Consider the following 18,824-nt stretch of genomic DNA (forward strand, 5'->3'; position numbering starts at 1 on the left):
CTACCTACTGACAACATCTGAAAGCTTTTAATCACTCAGTACGCCACTGAAGAGACGTAACTAATGGCAGGTATTGCTTGGAGCTGCACAGAAATAGAACAGACAGGTGCTAACTGAAGCAGGTGAGATCCAACACACATCAGTACAATACATTCAGCATTTAGCTAAGTTCTCTGGAACCTAGTTTAGAAGTTGTATTGATCCATTCTCTGTACCCCATTAACTGCAGCTTCACCCAAAGCTGATCCTTCTCCAACATCCAGGCAGAACAAAGTTGTATTTTTTATTTTTAAAAAGGAAAAGGAGTAGATGAGTTCAAGGAAGGCTATGGCAGAAGACAAACACACAACTACAAGTGTAAAGCAAAGCAGGGCAAAGCATTCACCTTCTGTGTTACGGCATTCAGAGCCTTCTATTAACGGTGACCACACAACCCCTTTCACTGAACGATTGATTCCTCTCTCCTTGAAACAACTCAAATCACCAAAAGTGTATCCTACGGACCTCACTGCCACAGCAAACATGCTGAAATCAGAATACTGTTCAAAGGTTTCTACAGGAAGTGTCTGTATCTATTTGTTCTTGTGCCAGCGTTATTCTTCATTCAGCTAATTTTCCTCCTTGGTGTTTACCCCTTCCCACACTCCTTAGAGGATATTTTCATACACAGGGTTATCAAGTCCCCTCCTGGCTCTCCTTTCACCATAGTAAAGGATCAAAAGCCTTTCCAGTTGCTTCCTGTAACACAACTTCTATATTCTCTGGTGACATAAATGGCCCTTTTCCATGCCTTCCCCAGTTTGCTCTCTCCTCCAGCACCTCAGGTATCTTCTGCCTCTGCGGCAGCACGAATTCATACTAAGTAGCCAAAGAATACCATGGGGTACTGAATGCTGAAAGTTTGTTTCTGAAAATACCCAGTGTCTGAACTGAATAATCAGAGAAAAGCAAGAGTCTGGGGGGAAAAAAAAAAAAGGAGAGAAAACATCTTGGAAAAGAAAAAAAGAAACAAGCTTTGAAACTTCCCTGTCAGAAACAAAACTATGAGTCTGCAGCATAAGAATGCTGTTTTTAGACAAAATTTAGGAGTGCCATCTAATTTCTGCCACAGTTAAACTTGACAACATTGACTCAATAGAATTCTTCATCAAGCTGGTTTATGTAAAACAGCAAAATCCACATGAAGTTCAGCACAGGAGGAAGGCATCTAAAAGACAAGTTAGATTTACTCAAATAGTCTTCAAAGCTCCTGTGAAAATATCCACACGCTCAGAAACATGCCAGACACTGGTGACTAAGAAGGATGAGGTTATTTCAGCTTTGCAAAGCTCTGTCTTGATGCCAAACTAGATATCTAAACATCTATTTCAGCTCTGCATAGTTATGTTTGTATCTGTATTGATTCGATTTGGCGATACCTCAGTACTAGACACTGGTGTAACACTCCATGGAAGGATTCTCCCCCAACCTCCTTGGCTTTGCCTTTATCAGTCCTCTCTGCTCACAGAGCCACAGTAAAGCTCACCACAGCACGCACCCAAAGGCGAACAGTCCCAGTATGGACAGGAGAGTTTTGTTTCAAGGGCAAGAAGCGATAAGAAAAACTGGTATCATCAACTGTGCTTCCATGGGAAATGCTGCATTCCCTAAAATGTTTGGGACTTAACCACTCCCCTCCTCCTCGCAACGCTAGTCCAGTTTTAAATGCTGGAAGCCAAAATATTCAAATAAAGTCACTGTATGCAGCTTAAGTGCCATGCAAAGAGCAAGGTCCTAACCTAACAAAGTGCTGTTGTAGGTGACCTCACAGGAAGGCCCCACAGACAAAGCCTTCTGCTCATCCAGCCTCGAGTTATCCGGGAGGCAGCCTGCTTCACGAGGAGCCCTATCGTAAAGGACAGTCACTTCTGCTGCAAGCGATTAGGAGCGGAAGGATCTCTCGTGATTATCTAGCAACAACCAGATCGAACCAACTTCAGCAAGTACTCCGCTGTCACCCTTACCACCGCCACCACCACCACGTTATTTCACCCCTACCTCATCCCTGGCGAGGTGTACCAGGGTGTACCAGACAGAATCCTTCAGATCTCCGTCGGGATGTTGCTCAGTGAAGAGGCCACGCTGCTCAAACACGGGGCTTGCTCACCAGAGTGGTCACAGGCAAGTGGCAGCATCGTGTGGTCAGCTGTGAGGCAGCACTGACACTGTCACATCTGTCACTTCTGTCACTACTGGAGCGCATGTCTCTGCAAGCTCAGCATCTTCTGATCAACACATGAAGGGGTTCTCGGGACATTTGGAAGTTGGGATGCTGTTACCCAGAGCCTCTGACCTTACATCAAGCAGTTGCTAACCCATAATGGCTTTCACTAGGAGGATTATAAAGCCACAGAATCAACTAAGTAGGAAAAGACCTCAAAGATCATCAAGTCCAACCCTTACCTAGCTGTGCCAAGCCTACCACTAACCCATGTCCCAGAGCACCACAGCTGCATGTCTTTTAAATACCTCCAGGGACAGTGACTCAACCACTTCCCCAGGCAGCCCGTTCCAATGACTCACAGCCTTTCCAGTCAAGAATTTTTTCCAAATATCCAACCTAAACCTCCCCGGCACAGCTTGAGGCTATTTCCTTTTGTCCTGTTGCTTGGGAGAAGAGAGCAACTCCCACCTCAGTACAACCTCCTTTCAGGTAGCTGTAGAGAGCAATGAGGTCTCCCCTGAGCCTCCTCTTCTCCAGACCAGACACCCCCAGTTCCCTCAGCCTCTCCTCACAGAACTTGTGCTCCAGGCCCTTCACCAGCTTTGTAGCCCTTCTCTGGGCATGCTGCACGGCCTCGATGGCCTTCTTGCAGTGATGGGCCCAAAGCCGAACGCAGCACTTGCATTCATAAAGATGTTAAAGGAACCCAGCCCCAGTGCTGAGCCCTGGGGGACACCCCTAGCGACTGACCTCCAGCTGGAGGTAACTCCATTCACCACAACTCTCCGGCCCCAGCCAGTTTCAGTTTCTCCAAAAGAATGCTGTGGGGAAGTGCCAAGAGCTTTACTAAAGTCTAGGTAGACATTGTGTTTGCAGATCATGCAGGTGCAATACTGCTAGGACACAAATCAGCTCCAACACTTCCTCAAACGTTCTGCTTTCAGTCGCTTGCAACTCTACCAGTGGTTACATGGCCTCACCTCTGCCATCAGACATTTTTCCTATGTTTGGGGAAGTGTTTTGACAATATTAAAATTTTATAGAAATTTTTCCATCTGGAAGCTCCTCCAACCCAAAGACCTAAAGCAGCCATTTTTAGAGCTCACCCTATGTAACAGAGCCGTATCTTTTACTTTGGCAAATGATCTTCAGGACAGTAATAACGCTTGAAAAGTTTGTTTCCTGAAAGACGAGTTGCTCTGGGTGCCTTAGCTGCTGTCAACTGGTTATTTCCTAGTGAAGATCAAGTAGGGCTTTCCTCACTTTAAGAGCAAGAGCTGCATCTTTTGTAGGAGCAGGAAGAGTTAGGACTGGCTGGAGACAGTGAGCACCGGGCTTCCAGAAAGAACCCAATGCAGTACTTGCACAAGGTAAGAGACCAGCGTGCAGACTGCATGAACAACCTTTACCTAAGACAGAACCGCCAAAAGTATGCTTTATGCTGTTCAAGGAAGGCTTTGTACTTGCACTGACCTGTAATTTCATACATAACGGCCATCCTTCAGCTTTGAAGAGGGAAAATGCCATGAGAAAACTTGTAAAATGTTCCTAAATAGCAAAGTGGCAGACAAGGGACGTGAGGTTGCCCAGGACAGCAGGGCACTCGATCATAACTTTTTGCATGAAGTAATAAAGCTGAAATTTGAATACCCCACAGAAGTAATTCTTCTGGAAAGTTCATGGTACCCTTGGTATTCTTAGCTGTAAGATGACAGAAAAATAAAAGTTGAGTAAATTCGGTGGGAGCAGTTGTTGACTGTAGTTTTGGATGCAAGTATTCAGTCTGACTTCAAACGGGGTACCCAGGGGGAAAAAGGCACCATGTAACAGGATTTTTGTTCCTAATGTGCTATTGTGCCTCAAATATTACACCACAAATGAACTGTAAGGCAGAGAGAGAAACGAATCCTGATCTACAACTACATAAAGTCCATTAATGCCAATTATCTCCATGTAACAACTCTTGCTACATACATTTAGGGTTCCAATTGGCTGAGGAAAGGCCCTGCAAAGCACCCCCTATCATTATCACCGCATACCCTGATATCTCAGAGCACACCTCATGGTCAAAATACCATTTCTCAACAGCTTGAACAACCACCTAATTAACATCAGAAACAAATTGCAGTTATAAAAGAAAGCCTTATCTTTCGTATTGCTAAAGAAATACGAAACACAATAGGGTTAGGAAATATTAAAGGATTCTTTCATAACCTGAATGCTTGATCCTTCAGCCTTACGTTCTGCAACAAAACCCGGCATGTACATGAACGTGCATTTTCTTGCTAACTTCTTGCAGCTATTTTTGGCCTCAGAGTGCCATTTGTTTGCGTACCTTGATTCGGATATTCATGTGGCAGCGGGAGGCTGGCAGAAAGGAGGAGCTCAGTAAGAAACCACTTCCCAGAAAACCCACGGAGCGCAGAAGGAATGACTCCAGACACAACAGTTAGTCAAAAGGGGATGCAATTACTGCTCAAAGCCTATTTCCAGAGACGGCCAGAAACAAGGGTATGACACAGGCGAAGAAGAAAGCGAGATGCAGGCCAGAGCATTACCATGAGAGATTCCACTCCAATACAAACTGTTTATCAAATAACTGCCTAAGTGCTACTTTGTGCAACAATCCATGGCAGGAGGGCGTTCGAGAGCGAGCGCATCAGCCCCGTGACCCCAGTGCTATGCCGCTGCCTGCAGAACTTTTCCCAGGCTAGGAATTGAGCACAGATACACAAGAACCATGCAATTATCTCCTGTCCGCAGAAAATGCATCGCGAAGACTCCCGGACGCCAGAACAGTTAGCAGATGCCAGAAAAGAAGTAGTTAAGCTTTGCCTCATCAGTAGCTACCAGGAGAAGCGCAAGGAGTACGCGGAGGAGGGCAAAGCCCGGGGAGCACCCCGCTGGAGAGCAGCTTGGCAGAAAAGGGTCTGGTGTCCTGCTGAGCACCGAGTGGGGCACAACCAGCAGCAGGCCTTTGCCACCAGGAAGGCTAACAGTGCCCTGGGCTGCACTGGGCAAAGCGTAGCAGGTCACGGGAGGTGATCTTCCCCTCTGCTCAGCACTGGTAAAGCCACAACTTGAATATTGTCCAGGTCTGGGCCCCCCGGTGCAAGAGGGACCTGGACATGCTGTAGAGAGTTGAATGAAGAGCCATGAAGATGATAAAGGGACTGGAGCACCACTTCTCTTAGGACATCAGCCCAGAGGAGGCTCAGGGGGAATCCTATCGATGTATACAACGACCTAAAAGGAGTGTCCAGAGAGGACGGAGCCAGGCTCTTTGCAGCAGTGCCCAGTGCCAGGACAGGAGGCAGTGGGCATGAACTGGAACACAGGAGGTTCCTTCTGAACATCCAGAAACTTATCTCAGTGACAGCCCTGCCCCAGGCTGCCCAGAGGCTGTGGGGTCTCCTCCTTGGAGAGCTCCAAAAGCCGCCTGGCCATGGGCCTGGGCACCCTGCTCGGGGTGGCCCTGCTGGGGCAGGGGCTGGGCCCAAGGGACCCCGAGGTGTCACCAGGCTGCGGAACAACTTCATTGCCCAAGCTGAGTGAATAGAAGAGGTTGACGTGGATTTGAGCCAACACTGCAACAAAGCTAGCTTCCAAAAAACATGCTAAAACTGTACCAATGGAATCAATACCACTGACAGGTACACATTTGCTTCTCTAACCCTGCTTCCACTCGCACAGCACAGGTAACTGCTGTAACACAACTGTTTCTGAAATTCCAGCTTAACAATTTACACTTTGCTTTCATTTGTTAACTAAAGCCCTTTTTCTTTTCACATTAGACCTTCACAACAATCTCTTCTTGCTCTTTTCCACGTTCATCTCATTCCCCATAAAATACAACCCCTAAGTACTCCTGACATTGATCAGAAGTAAAAACAACCCTAATATAAAACATGACTGCGTAAACACTAGTACAGAACAAGCAAAGCCACAATACATATAAAGAAAAAAAAATTGATAGTCTATCTACAGACTTGTGAGAAGTCTCTCAGCACTAATTTCAGGCTACAGTGAGGAATTCCACACCCACCAACAGATAACCTTCATTCTTTTTGAGAAGACACAGGTAGGTCAGCCCCATCCAAGGAACACTGAGCAAGATGAGTTCAGAGTCTTACATTAATAACGTTTTAACTGGAGGATTTTCTGTTTGAACAGAAAAGATACTCTGAACTTTTTACAATAGCATTTTTCCTTTTCTGATCTGACTACTGTTGGGGAAAAAGCCCTTTAAGGAGTCCTAAATAAAACCAGTACCCATTGCACTACCCAGTCTTTCTCCTCTGTGCACACGATCAGCCCACAGCCTGTCCTACCTCAGCTGTAGTGCAGCTGGTGCTGTTACACACCATCTCACTGCGATCCGCTCTTCTTCATCACTTGAGAGCAGTATTACTGAGCCAATGCTAGAAAGAACAAGTGATCAACCCCTAAGAAGTTTCCCTGATCCCAGAGAATCCGGACAGATATATTAAGTAGACAGGCTTTCAACCAAGAAGACTAGCATTCCTTTCTGGTACAGAAACGTCATGTGTAGTACTGCCCACATTAATTATGTACAAAGTGTTCAGAGGGGAAGAAGTCCCCCTTGAGTTGACAGTACCATCTTATTGAGAAGTAATCTCATCAGGCCAGACTCTGCATATTTCCTTACATTACTACTTAGACTATAAATCTTTCTCGTACTGCTTTTTCCAATGTAACTCTCTTAATTAGAATCCAAATTAAATGAATGCCTTCTGTGCTTTCTCATTCTCATTTGTGTAACCTTTGAGGAGAATGACAAGCAGGAATCCATTTCAGCATACTGGATGGCATTCAGGGAACACATTGAGCCTCATTTTCCAGCCTTTTTTATTAACCCGTTTCAAGAGAACTGCAGCATAATTTGACAAACAAGACAATTATCAACTGTTGATGGATACAGAAACTCAAAAGCTAGCAAGAAATACTCAAAATTAGAGGTCAGAAAAGTAGTTCCAAAACAAGTTTCAAATTTCTTATTTACCTTCCAATTTTGGTATTGTTGGAGTGAGTTCACTTGGAGCTTGACAAAAGATCATCAGTTAAATTATGGCTGCATCCACCTAATTAAATCTTACTAAAACGTTAAGGAAGCTTCTCAACTTCCGCATACTAACTACTTGCCATCCAACAAAAATATTATCACCATCAGATATCATCTTACTCCCCCACCCCCAATATTAGCACAAACTACAACAACTAGTGCAAAAATTTAGGTCATAAAACACGTACCGCAACTAAGCTGCCGCATTTCCGTCCGCGTCTCAATTTTCTATCAATTTCCTTCTACAGGCATCCCGAACAGTAAGTTCTGCTCCGATAATCACACCCCATTTCACTTGCACCTTACCCTCTGAATATAGCACTCCACACCCTTCCCACTCTGCTATAAAATTAGGTATAAAACCAGGTATTCATTCAATCCGGAAAGCGAGCTAGATGACAGCTTCCTTTCAAAGTTTACATACCAATTTAAACTGGTCACACATTTGCTATTAGGCAATGTCCTTTGACAGATGCCTGAACAGCTCTCACTCACCCAGCTCAAGTACCTACCCACAAAGCCTTAGTTTTGGCGTTAAACGAGCTGAGAAACAAAGCAAATCTGAAGTTTGAAAACCTGAGTTCTGTAGAAAGCTGCTGGTTATCTTACTGCAATGTTTTTAAGAGCCACACAGGCATTCAGCCTACTCAGGTGTCTCTTCCACCAACATAAAGTAGTAAAAGTGTTATAAAACCGAGTTTATTTTTTTTTTTTAAACCTGATATCCCTTTCAGATATCTAAGCTTTAGTGTTTATAGCAGCTCTTATGATGATTTAACTGTTAGTGAGTCAGCAGCTTTTAGGATCTATCTAGTAATAGCAGCTAGATTTTTGTAAAAAAAACAAACAGCAAAACAGTAACCAGTAAATTTAATTCTTAATAATCACAAAATGAAAGCCTGACTAAAATTAGTTAATCAGTTTGAGAAGAAATCTAGAAGTTCGCAACAAATCCCTTGCATTAAATATTTATATTTCATTATGTTTACAACTCAAAGGCACAAGTGTTTCATGAGAAATCAGACTCTGTACGGGCTCCTAAAAGAGCTCGAAGAATCCAATTGTCAAGAGCTTCCTTTTCTCACACACAGGAAGCTTAAAATAAAAGGTGTTACTTTTCCAGTCCAGCCCCACAGCTGCAAAAAGCACGCTGCTAACCAAGAAGGTGCCTTATTAGCATACCAGCTTAGATATTTATTTTCACAGAATGACTCAGCCTACTATTTCCAATTTTTCCTTAAATATTTGTCCTACATTTTACAATAGCAGCCACCAACTACGGAAAAACCCAGCTCGTGAAGTTTGAGGCACTTCACAACACCGAGCACACAGATTAGCAGCGCGTCCACTGATCTAATCCTTTCTGAAAAGCTCAAGACGTTCAATACGGACCTTTTTTGGGGCAAGCGAATGCTTTGGTCAAGTCAGTGAAAATATTAAAGATTCTCCACGATAATTTTGTGCTTGCAAGATAGAGAAACTCCTGCCGAGTTTCTCTGTCAGGCACAGCCCTCTGTTAAGCCACAGCTCCTAATAAAACAGCGAGGAACAAGGCAGGGGAGCTGCCACACGAGGAAAACCCAGACCACGGGCGCAGGCAGAGCCCTGAGGAGCAGGAGCCGCAGCTCGCAAGCCTCCCAGCTCTGCTCGCACCTAGCTCTCCGCGCCTATATTTGGTATCACAGGCGCTTTAGAGGAGAAAGAGGGCTTGAAAGGCGGCCGGGGCCGCCCCGCGGGCTGCCTCCCCTCAGCCCGCCGCCCCTACCAGCGGCCCTGCGGCTGCAAAGCGCGCCCGGGGCCTCTGAGGGAGCCCCCTCAGGAGGCAGCGGCCGGGACAAAAGGCGCGGGGCTGGGGCTGGCTCCTCAGCGGGGCTGCCCCTTTCCCTCCCCTTCCCCCATTTTTTTTTTTAATTTTTATTGTTATTTATTTTTTATTTTTTACCTTCATCTTCGAGCTCCAGTTTCTCCAGCATCCCTTCGGAGGCGGCCGGGAGCTGAGAGGGAGCCGGAGCCGCCTGCGGGAGGGAAGAGAGGAGAAGGAGATGAGCATCCAGCCGCCGACTCACCGGCCCCGGGGCGGCATCGGAGCAGCCGGCCGGGGGGAATAGGAGCAGGAGGCGGCGGCGCTGAGGGGAAGGCAGGCGGCTGCTGAGGGGAGCACGGGCGGCTCCAGGGCAGCCCCCTCGGCTCCCTCACCCGCTCCCCGCCGCCTCTTACACACAGCGAGAGGGGAGGAACCGCGGCTCGCCCTTCCTCCCCCTTCTCCTCGGCGGCGCCCGGCCCATTAACCCTACGCCCCCCGCGGCTCCCCGCACCCGCTCCTCACGGAGCCGCCGCCCGGCCCCGGCGCGCAGCGAGCGGCCGGGGGCGGCCCCGCCGAGCCCTCAGAGCCCGGGCGCCCTCTCGCTGGGCGCCGCTCGGCCGCCGCCGCACCTCGCCGCCTCCTCGCTCCTTCCCCCCCCTCACCCCCCCCCCCCCCCGGTGGAGGGATTGGTACGTTCCGGTTTGCTGCAGTCGAGGCCTTCGGGCAGCGGCGGGAGGGGAGGGAAGATACCACTTCCACGAAAAAAGGGGAGGAGGGGAGAGAGGGGGGTTGTTGTTTGATGGCGCCTCCCCAAAAGCTCTGCCGGGCCGATCGGCTTCCTCAGTGTATTCCCAAGCGCGGGTTCTCGCCTGGCTTCGTTGGGCCAGGGAGGTGCAGGAGGGGATAGAAGGGAGGAAAGCCCTCCGATCCCCCCCCGCCAGACGGAGCTGGTACGGTCCCGCGCGTCCACCTGCAAGGCAGCGGCGGGGAAGCCGGCGGTTCCACTGCTCGGCTGGGGGGGGGGGGGGCGTCCGGAGGGCTTCCCCGGGGTGCTGACGCTGCGCGAGCGGAGGCGCTCGTTTCCACTGAAAAGTTCCATTTTTTAGAAGTTACAATTCCAGATTAGCCCGAATTTCAGCGTCCTCCACGTCAATCGCACACCTCGGGGAAAGCCGGTCGCTAACCCCCGGAGCCCGGCGCCGGGGCGCTGCGCGCTCCCCTCACAGCCCTCTGAGGGGGCGGGGGGCGGCTTGGGAGCCTGCTGCGGGTCAGCCCAGCCCGATCGTACTTTAAAATCCCTCTTATGACCAAATGTTCTAACTAGATTCGTCAGATGTAACTTAAATTTATTTAGACAGATGTGGTGAGCTAAACCTCGGCTGTCCTGCCTGCACTGAGGGGATTCCCCGGTGGCTGTTGGGAGGCTCAGGCACGGGTGCTGGTGAGGGAGGTAAGGAGATTATCGTATGGCGCTGGCAACAAGTCTCGTGGCAGGCAGAAACGTGTGTGGTGCTCCAAAGGGGTCACGGGAGCCATTAGGGAATGTTTAAAATGTGGTGGTCCTCAAGGAGAGCCTCAAACTTCAACGGTTCAGCAAGTCTTCAGGGAGGGGAGGAGATCAGACCTAGGGTAGCACAGCAATGTGCATACATCAGCCAAGTACACGAGTCAGAATTAAAGCTGTGGTGGGAGGAGAGAACCAAAAATTATTGGAAAACAGAAACCTGCCTCTTCATCACTTCTTAATTCCAGAGAAGCTTCAAGTAAGGTATCTACACTCAGCTTACATCCCCCAAGCTGCCTCTTTCTGGGGATGCTTTTAGGGATAGACAAGGATGTTGACAATATCCAGTTCTTCTTTACCGTAGTGATCCCTTGGAAATAAAATCCTAAAATATTTCACACCTAGTTGCGTTTTTTAAAAGACTAGTAGGATTTCAATAAATTTTCTAACTGACCAGCCACAAGATGTCAAGGAAATTCATATTAATGTATTTTTAGTCTACTAATTAAAATGCTTTGGAAGCTTCTAATTATCTCCGAGAGCTATTTTTAAAAGCTCTGAATACTTTATCTTCTATGTCACGTGCCTTGATATTGATCAGTTTTTGCCTACTTTGCTAAACAAAAGAGAAGAATAAGGTGACATGCCTGGCAATAACTGCCATGATTTTGTGTCTTTTTTAAAAACCATAGGTATTTACTCCACGTAAGAATCTCCTAAGTACCAGACATGAGGAAATACAACTCCAAGGTTGTTTGTAGGTGGAAGTAACACTGAATCTTCAAAGGTGTGCATTGCATTTCACCTGCTATGAAACACGGATATGTTTATAGTAAGCCAGGTAAGCCTATTTAATGCAGTGAGCTGCACTGCATTGTGAACCTCAGAGCTTAATGCAAGATCAGGGTTTTACAGTTGCAGAAACTACACCCAGATGACGAGTATTATGAGAAAGTCAAGATAATATAAAGATAGGAGTGTAATATAGAGCAGAGATTTGTAATGTAAACTTTATAGCTATGCTGTAACATCCATACTGTTCAAAAAAGAAAAATAAAAACAACAAAGGAAATTGAGAAGTAAAGGCTGAACTCCATCCCCCATTCTGCCTGCGGTCTCACAATTTGTTTAAGCCTATCTTAGAACACGCTACTGATCACAGCGTTCATTTTGCTCCTCACTTTGCATTCTAGCTCTTTTTGTGCTTGTAGGCAACACGGTGAGTCAGAACAGGAAACAGATGCAGCTGAAAATCAAACGGACCGAAAGAAAAGACTGTTTTTTTCATCCAGATCAGTTCCTGATCCAAGTCACTGTGCGGTTGTACAGCCAGCAGTGCACGAGAAATGCCAAGGGCAAGAGTGACAGTGGGACCATACCGTCTGGAAACACCCCACACTTAAGTTCACTTAAATTAAAGGTGAAAACATTCGTGTTCATTGTGAACTACTATGGCGGCATACAAATTAGCAGATATTTTCAGCAGTCTTAGGTATTACCTCTCTCTACAAACTCTGCCTGCTGTTTTACAGAAAGATTACTGGTTAAAGACAGGAAAAATCTGTCTTTCAAAGGAGCTGTAATTCATACCAAGACAGTATTATATACTGTAACATTCCAATATCTGTTTATTGCGACTCTTTGTTCTACTGCCACAAGAGGTTTCTATTAACTATATCCTAGAGATTTGTCTAGATTAGGATTTAAATGTTTGGGCAGACATCAGAATGTATCAGGTAATTCATTTCAACTGTTTGAGTTGAGCATATACTTCATGTACTAAATATTAATGGGCAAAATAAATGTTATATATAAAAGCTTAGAAGGAAAATATATATAAAATCAAAACTTCCTGAATACATTTTTTCTTTGCCAGGTTTCAGTTCAGTTTTTACAGGGGCATTACTTAAGCCAAAAACCCAAGGACCTACGACATAACGCTGATAGGGGAGCTTAATGCAGCAGTGCCAGCAATCTTTGTAGAAGCAAAGTAAAACAAATAACTCAAGGTTGGTACAACAGCAAAAGTCATAAAAAGGTGGATGTAAACAAAAGAGGTTTAAGGACTCCTGGGAAGGCTAGGATGTAAGTTTTAATAGATAACTGCTTACTTTGACTTTGATTGTTTTCTTTAGTTTTCTAGGGTAAAGAGAGTTAATAATACTCTGTAGAAGTAAAATCAGTCATGTAAATTAAATATGCACTTATAATGAATATAGTAAAACACATCTGATTATCTAGATGTCCTTTTAGTCCTGTGTCCTGATGAAGGAATTCCTTTATTTTCATAAGGACATTCTAAATATTTAAATTACATCATTAACATCAACAGATAACTATTTTTGATGTAGTTTCCTGCCAGTTTGCCTCCCTGAATTGGTAGGAATGCGCCTACTGGGATAGAGGTCTATCGGTGGCAGTCATCAGGTCAGACCAGCTATATCAAATGAAGGAGATTCATCTCACCTGAGCTTGGACACCTACTGTGTAGCCTTTTGTACTGAATGAGTTAACCTAGGCTGCTGCTTCTACCACCAGTGGAGAAACAGACATTTCTAGAACGTCATTCACATGACCTATTTTAGACGAGTACTTATGATAAAATGATTTGTGTGCTGGACTCCAGTCGCTGTACTGCCTAGATCTCCAAATTGATTAGGCTCGTTCCACTTAGAATGTTTATCTGTAAGGGAAGGTGGGCAGAGAAAAAATAAACTAGAGGAGAAACTATAAACTTGTAACTTTGTATGTATGTATTAAACAATGTAACTTTGATTCCAAGACGGATAAGAGGTAAAAATACCCCCATTTTAAGTAGCTAGAGGAAAGGAAGATCACCGGTAACAGCCAACACAGCCAATCTCGGTCACTTTAATAACAGGTTAGAAGTCTTGTGGTAGGCAGATGCTGCATGAGTTAACAGGACTTTTGATACTGTCTTGCACGCCACTTTCCTAAGCAAGCCAGATAGTCTAGATGAAACTACTGCTAAAGGTCAGAACCATACTCACAAGGAAGGTAGTAATGTTTTTTTATCTAACTGGAAGGGTTTAAGAGAGGATTCCACAGTGGTCTATATTCTGCCTAATATAATTCACCGTTTTCACTGGGGACCTGATGAAGGAATAATGAATATATGCTTTCAGCAGTCATGCAAAGAAATGACCAGAGAATGAAACTAAATGTGAGACAGCACAAATTCTTGGAAAAAAAACATCACACTGTCTACAAAAGTGTTACAGATAAGACATGGAAAGTCTGTTCTACATATCTGCTGGTTAGTTGCCAGCTGGGATATTGGATTTGGTTTGGGGCATTGAACTCAAGAATCCAAAGAACTCTAGAGTCTGAAGAAAAACAACAATGATTGTCTAGGAGTAGAGAAGACATGGCCTCTAAAAAAAGACTTAACCTCCTCAAAAGAAGAGGACTGAAAGAAACTAAAGCCACAGGTTCAAAATGTAACATGTTTTTGCAAGAAGGAAAGTGATAAACTATCTTCTGGATCCCTGGGTTATGGAATAAGAAGTTACTTACTTAGCCGTTAGCAAGGAAGTCTTTGGTTGGAATTTGGGAGAACTTTCTGAATATAACGGCATCCTGGCTTGTATCAGGAATAGTGCAGCCGGCAGGACCAGGGAGGTGATTGTCCCCCTGTACTTTGCTCTGGTGAGGCCGCACCTTGAGTGCTGTGTTCAGCTTTGGGCCCCTCACTACAAGAAGGCCATCGAGGCCCTGGAGAGTGTCCAGAGAAGGGCTACGAAACTGGTGAAGGGCCTGGAGCACAAGTCCTGTGAGGAGCGGCTGAGGGAGCTGGGGGTGTTTGGTCTGGGGAAGAGGAGGCTCAGGGGAGACCTCATTGCTCTCTACAGCTACCTGAAAGGAGGTTGTACTGAGGTGGGAGTTGCTCTCTTCTCCCAAGCAACAGGACAAAAGGAAGTGGCCTTAAGATGTGCAGGGGAAGTTTAGGTTGGATATTTGGAAAAAATTCTTGACTGGAAAGGCTGTGAGTCATTGGAACGGGCTGCCCAGGTAGGTGGTAGAGTCACCGTCCCTGGGGGTGTTCAAGGAAAGGTTGGCCAGGGTGCTTGGGGACATGGTTTAGTGGTTGACATTGGTGGCAGGGGGATGGTTGGACCAGATGATCTTGAAGGTCTTTTCCCTAATAAACCTATGATTCTATGATAATGACAGTGAAACACCAGCACACTTCGCTGAAAACAAAACAAAACAAAAAACTGTAAAATGCCCATAACTGGAGTTTATTAGCAACAGGTTAGAAAAAGCATTTGTTGGGAATTATTTACACGTAGTTGATTGTGCTCTTGGGGAAAAGTAATTTAATTTAATCAATTCTTTCTAGACTTACTTCCTTTTGTTTCTATGTCTTTGCAGTCTTTTGAAAAATATATTTAGTCTTTGTATGAGAATTCAATGAGAAATCTTTATGTTTTGTAAGAAAGTCAAAGTTTACTAAAAATCTAATAGAAATATAACTCTGCTTTGCTTCTCCCCCCAAAACAAGCGGCCTTCATGCTGCATTAGAAAAATACTAAAATACTGTTTGAGTAAAAACAAAGTCTTTGATGACTGGGTAGGAATAGGAAAAAAAAACAAAACTGAAAAATGAAATGCTGCTGCAAATCACAAGTTTGTGTGGAACACTTATTCAAGCATTTCAACAAAGATGTTACCTGTTCTTTAGTAAGAAATACACATTTTCAGATAAATTCAAGGCAGTCTCAAAGCTTTTCCTTTTTCCTCCTCTTTTCATTCTGATCCCTGAAGGCGGTAAGTAACGTTACTGATACAGGTGTGTTGGGGGTGCCACCTGTGCAGCTCACAGTTCAGCAGTAAAGCTGAATGCCCTTCGAAGTACTTCAGAAAGGAAAAAAAAAAAACTTACCTTATAAAACCTAATGGATTGAAGAGCAACAAGAAGGAATTCCCATCTAAATGCAAATCAAGGCAAACCCATTTTGAATGCAAGAGTAAGCCACAAATGGTAATTTTCCCACCATTTGTTACTGCTACTTACAATTACAGTTCTATACCAGTCAAGTAGTTAACAGCTCTTCGCTTGATGAGCTGTCAATGAACAATTCAGATTTTTTCCAAATGTATGTCATAGATATGCTTATTCTGTAGCAATCTGTTTGTGCAAAGTTAATTTAAAAAACTGTTTATTTTTTTGGTTTAATTTAGTCTGGTTTATGAAGTGGAGAGAGACAGAAAATATCAGAAAAAAAGGTTTCATCTGCTGGTTAATCTGTGAATTAAACTCCTACTTGTTTTCTGCTAGAGTGTCATAACTGATACCAGTGGCTTGCAACAGCTGGGAAGGCTAGAATCAGTGAGTCTGAGATCAGGATCCCATCCTGAATCCCTTCCATATTTAAAAATATTAACTGCGTGATGAAAAGGATGGCTGTAGGATGACAGCCTGAGAGTCTGTTACATGTCTGGAGAACGTGGTCGGTCCCAGTGCAGAGCCCTGGCCTGGTTCTGATGCAAAGTCCTCCTTACCTCAAAAAACTTGGAGTGAAAAGAGCAGCTGTGCAGGAATTGTAGTTTCTACCATTTATTCTAAGGAATCTCTGTTCCAGCACCCAAGAAACTAGTAAGGAAGGGGATGTCTGATACAAAATACTGGATTCAAGTGTTTTCTTCCTGTACCTGGAAGGAATGCAATAAACTTTGCTCTAGTCTTAAAGAGGTTTTGAAATACTAGATGCTGTAATCGTTTCAGTGCGTAGTATGTGCAATGAAGATGGTGACAACTCAGAGATTACAATTTGTTTAGAACACAGTAACCAAATCCCAATAACAATGCGTGGCATTGAAAATGAACTTAGCGGCAGCGTTGCATGTTCTCTTACCATGCTCTGTCCCTAATCTGCACGGCCCTCAATGAGTTAGACGCACAACTAGCCTGCAGCAGGTGTGAAAGTGATGGAACAAGGTGTACCTACTCTGCATATGTTTCTAATATTGTGCAGTGAGATTAAAGGTGGCTGTAGTGGTTTCTTTTTAAAACAGCTCGAACAGCCATTGGGTAAGAACTCTGCCCGGAAAGGACTTTTTTCTTCATCCCAGCGTCATCAGAATGTGAATCCAACAGTTGTCCTAATCCGGAATCTGCTGACATGACACAGTAGCTATGTACTGCTTTTACGTTTCAGAAGTAGTAACTAGCCTCCCACTGAATTATATTTGTATCCTCACACACACCAAAAGCTATAATATTAATTACTTTACAGAGTTAATTATTAGTGATCGGGAGTTACAGTTGGGGACCTTTAGTAGGTTAAATGGATAACATACTTGGAACAGCAATAACACGTAGCCTAAAAGTGGTTATAGGAGTGCATTCAGCACCAGGAAAGATATTGAAATGAACGATGTGCATTTATACTAAATCTGCACTGCAATTATAGTACAGAGTGTTGAAATCTCTTTACCCTGAAGATATATGAACTGAATGTGGAGAGTGATTTCTAGTGGAGCGCCCTTCCTAAATATTTCTGTATGGAAATGAACTTGCAGTTTAATCCCAGGGAGTTCTGACACTGGCTTAATTGAGAAAAAGGATGGATTTAGAAAACTTCTTTTGATCTAACATCAGAAACGAAGAACCTGTCTTAGATAAGAACAGTGGCCTATATCGCTTTCCTGCTTTGTCTGAGAAAAAAAGTTGGTAGCAGTGCCAGAAGAGTTAAGCACTTCTAAAAAAATAAACCTCAAGGAAGTAAACAACCAAGGTATGGTCTAGATCCCCAGCTAAATTCTTACAGAGAAGTCAAAACAGAAGTGGTGAAGAGACAGGATTTGTTTACGTAACCTCTAATCTCTAGCTGTATGTCTGATCCTGCATCACTCTGCAACTCAGATAAGAGTTTTGCGTCAAGAATATCAAAGAGGCATTCTCTAAAGAAGCCTTTGTGGCCAATATTCATTCCCCACATTATGCATGTAGAATATAGGTGGAGACTGAATCGGTATTATCAGCATGGCATGTTATTAATCAAGCCACGATTTAAATTCTGTCCTTTTGAACACAAAGTTCAAAAAAGTTACTTGTGAGGAACTGTCTAGAGGTTGTTTGTTAAGAATAGTGATGTGATGATAGTGCTATCGCTGCAAACATGAGGATCTCACTCAGTAGTTTAACGTGTTCCTGTTTTTTTAAGTGTTCTTGTCTTAAATGTTTATATCATATATGCTTGAAAAGATATGCTTTAGCTTTTTTCACACGTGATTGAGTGCTCCCAAGTCTCTTTGAAATAGGACCTCTCTCTTATCGCACTTTGATGGCGGGAGGGAAAGGAGAAATGATTGCTGGAGAAAGCTGTAGTAATCAGCTCATAAACATTACAGTTAATATTTGTGATTGTGACAAACATACTGTGGTTTTGTTTGTTTGTTTTTAATAATAATAATAATAATCAGATTAAGCTAAATCATTGATTAAAAAACAGGTAAGCATTAACTAATTTAAAGAGGATGGACAAGAATAAGTGTGAGCCCACATTTACCTGGGGCTTCATTCACAGGCATCGAACACAGAAGGATTATTTGTGTTAGTTAAAGTTAAGCACTTACTTAAGTACTTTCGCTGGATTGAGGCCACAGTACTGCAGAGTACTCTACGGAACAGAGGCCACTGAGAATAACAAATCAAAAAAAGAATACCCAGAGCCAAATCTGATTTGAATAAACATTCACTATACACCATTTTGCTTTCTTCATCTTAGTGTCGTATTTCAAAGCCTCAACCATGGATAGTGACTTCAGTGTGCAAACACTTATTACACCAGCTATCAGTGGTGGTGTTTTTAAAATCTAAAATGAAACACCTTTTCCCTTACAAAGCCTGAAGGTAATTGATATCACACTTCAGGTTTGAGTAAACTCTGCAAAATTCCAGTAACCTATTAGCAGCCTACTGTTAAAATGGAATTTTCATGACCATCAGCAGTTCAGAAAGCCTGGAAGCAGATACATCGAGCCTAAACATCAGCAGGACAACACAGGTGAGAGTTGGAAGGATGGTTTACTGAAAAATAGAGACAGTCCAGCTCAGAGCTGAATCACCCACGATCTCGACAAAGCTTTAAGAAGGTTACATACACCTAAACTGAACAAATAATTCACTCGGTGGCACGAGCTGCACGAAGGAGCAGATAACTGCTCCCTGAACGTGTAGCAAGTGAGCTACGCAGTAAGTAGC

The 18,824-nt window shown here is 44.2% G+C and overlaps 1 protein-coding gene and 1 long non-coding RNA gene across 9 annotated transcripts in view; one reads left to right on the top strand and one right to left on the bottom strand.

Annotated features, from left to right (window-relative positions):
* PRKAG2 (protein kinase AMP-activated non-catalytic subunit gamma 2) overlaps positions 1-18,824 on the bottom strand; it is a 216,295-nt gene that overhangs the window by 41,468 nt on the left and 156,003 nt on the right. For 5 of the 7 annotated variants that reach the window (XM_048062404.2, XM_048062405.2, XM_048062406.2 and 2 more), the window contains one exon: positions 9,229-9,301. In XM_048062404.2, the coding sequence (XP_047918361.2) occupies positions 9,229-9,301 (73 nt within the window). The other 2 variants (XM_048062419.2, XM_048062418.2) reach the window with 2 other exon arrangements.
* On the top strand, positions 9,782-12,406 carry LOC106036830 (uncharacterized). 2 transcript variants are annotated; one of them, XR_007162719.2, is made up of 3 exons: positions 9,782-10,540; positions 11,287-11,435; positions 11,788-12,406. It is a non-coding gene; the product is annotated as an uncharacterized lncRNA (long non-coding RNA). The 2 variants fall into 2 exon arrangements; XR_001207687.3 differs by having other exon boundaries at positions 9,794-10,540; positions 11,806-12,406.

The sequence above is a fragment of the Anser cygnoides genome, chromosome 2 (genome assembly GCF_040182565.1).
Source record: "Anser cygnoides isolate HZ-2024a breed goose chromosome 2, Taihu_goose_T2T_genome, whole genome shotgun sequence".
In the NCBI taxonomy this organism is placed as follows: domain Eukaryota; kingdom Metazoa; phylum Chordata; class Aves; order Anseriformes; family Anatidae; genus Anser; species Anser cygnoides.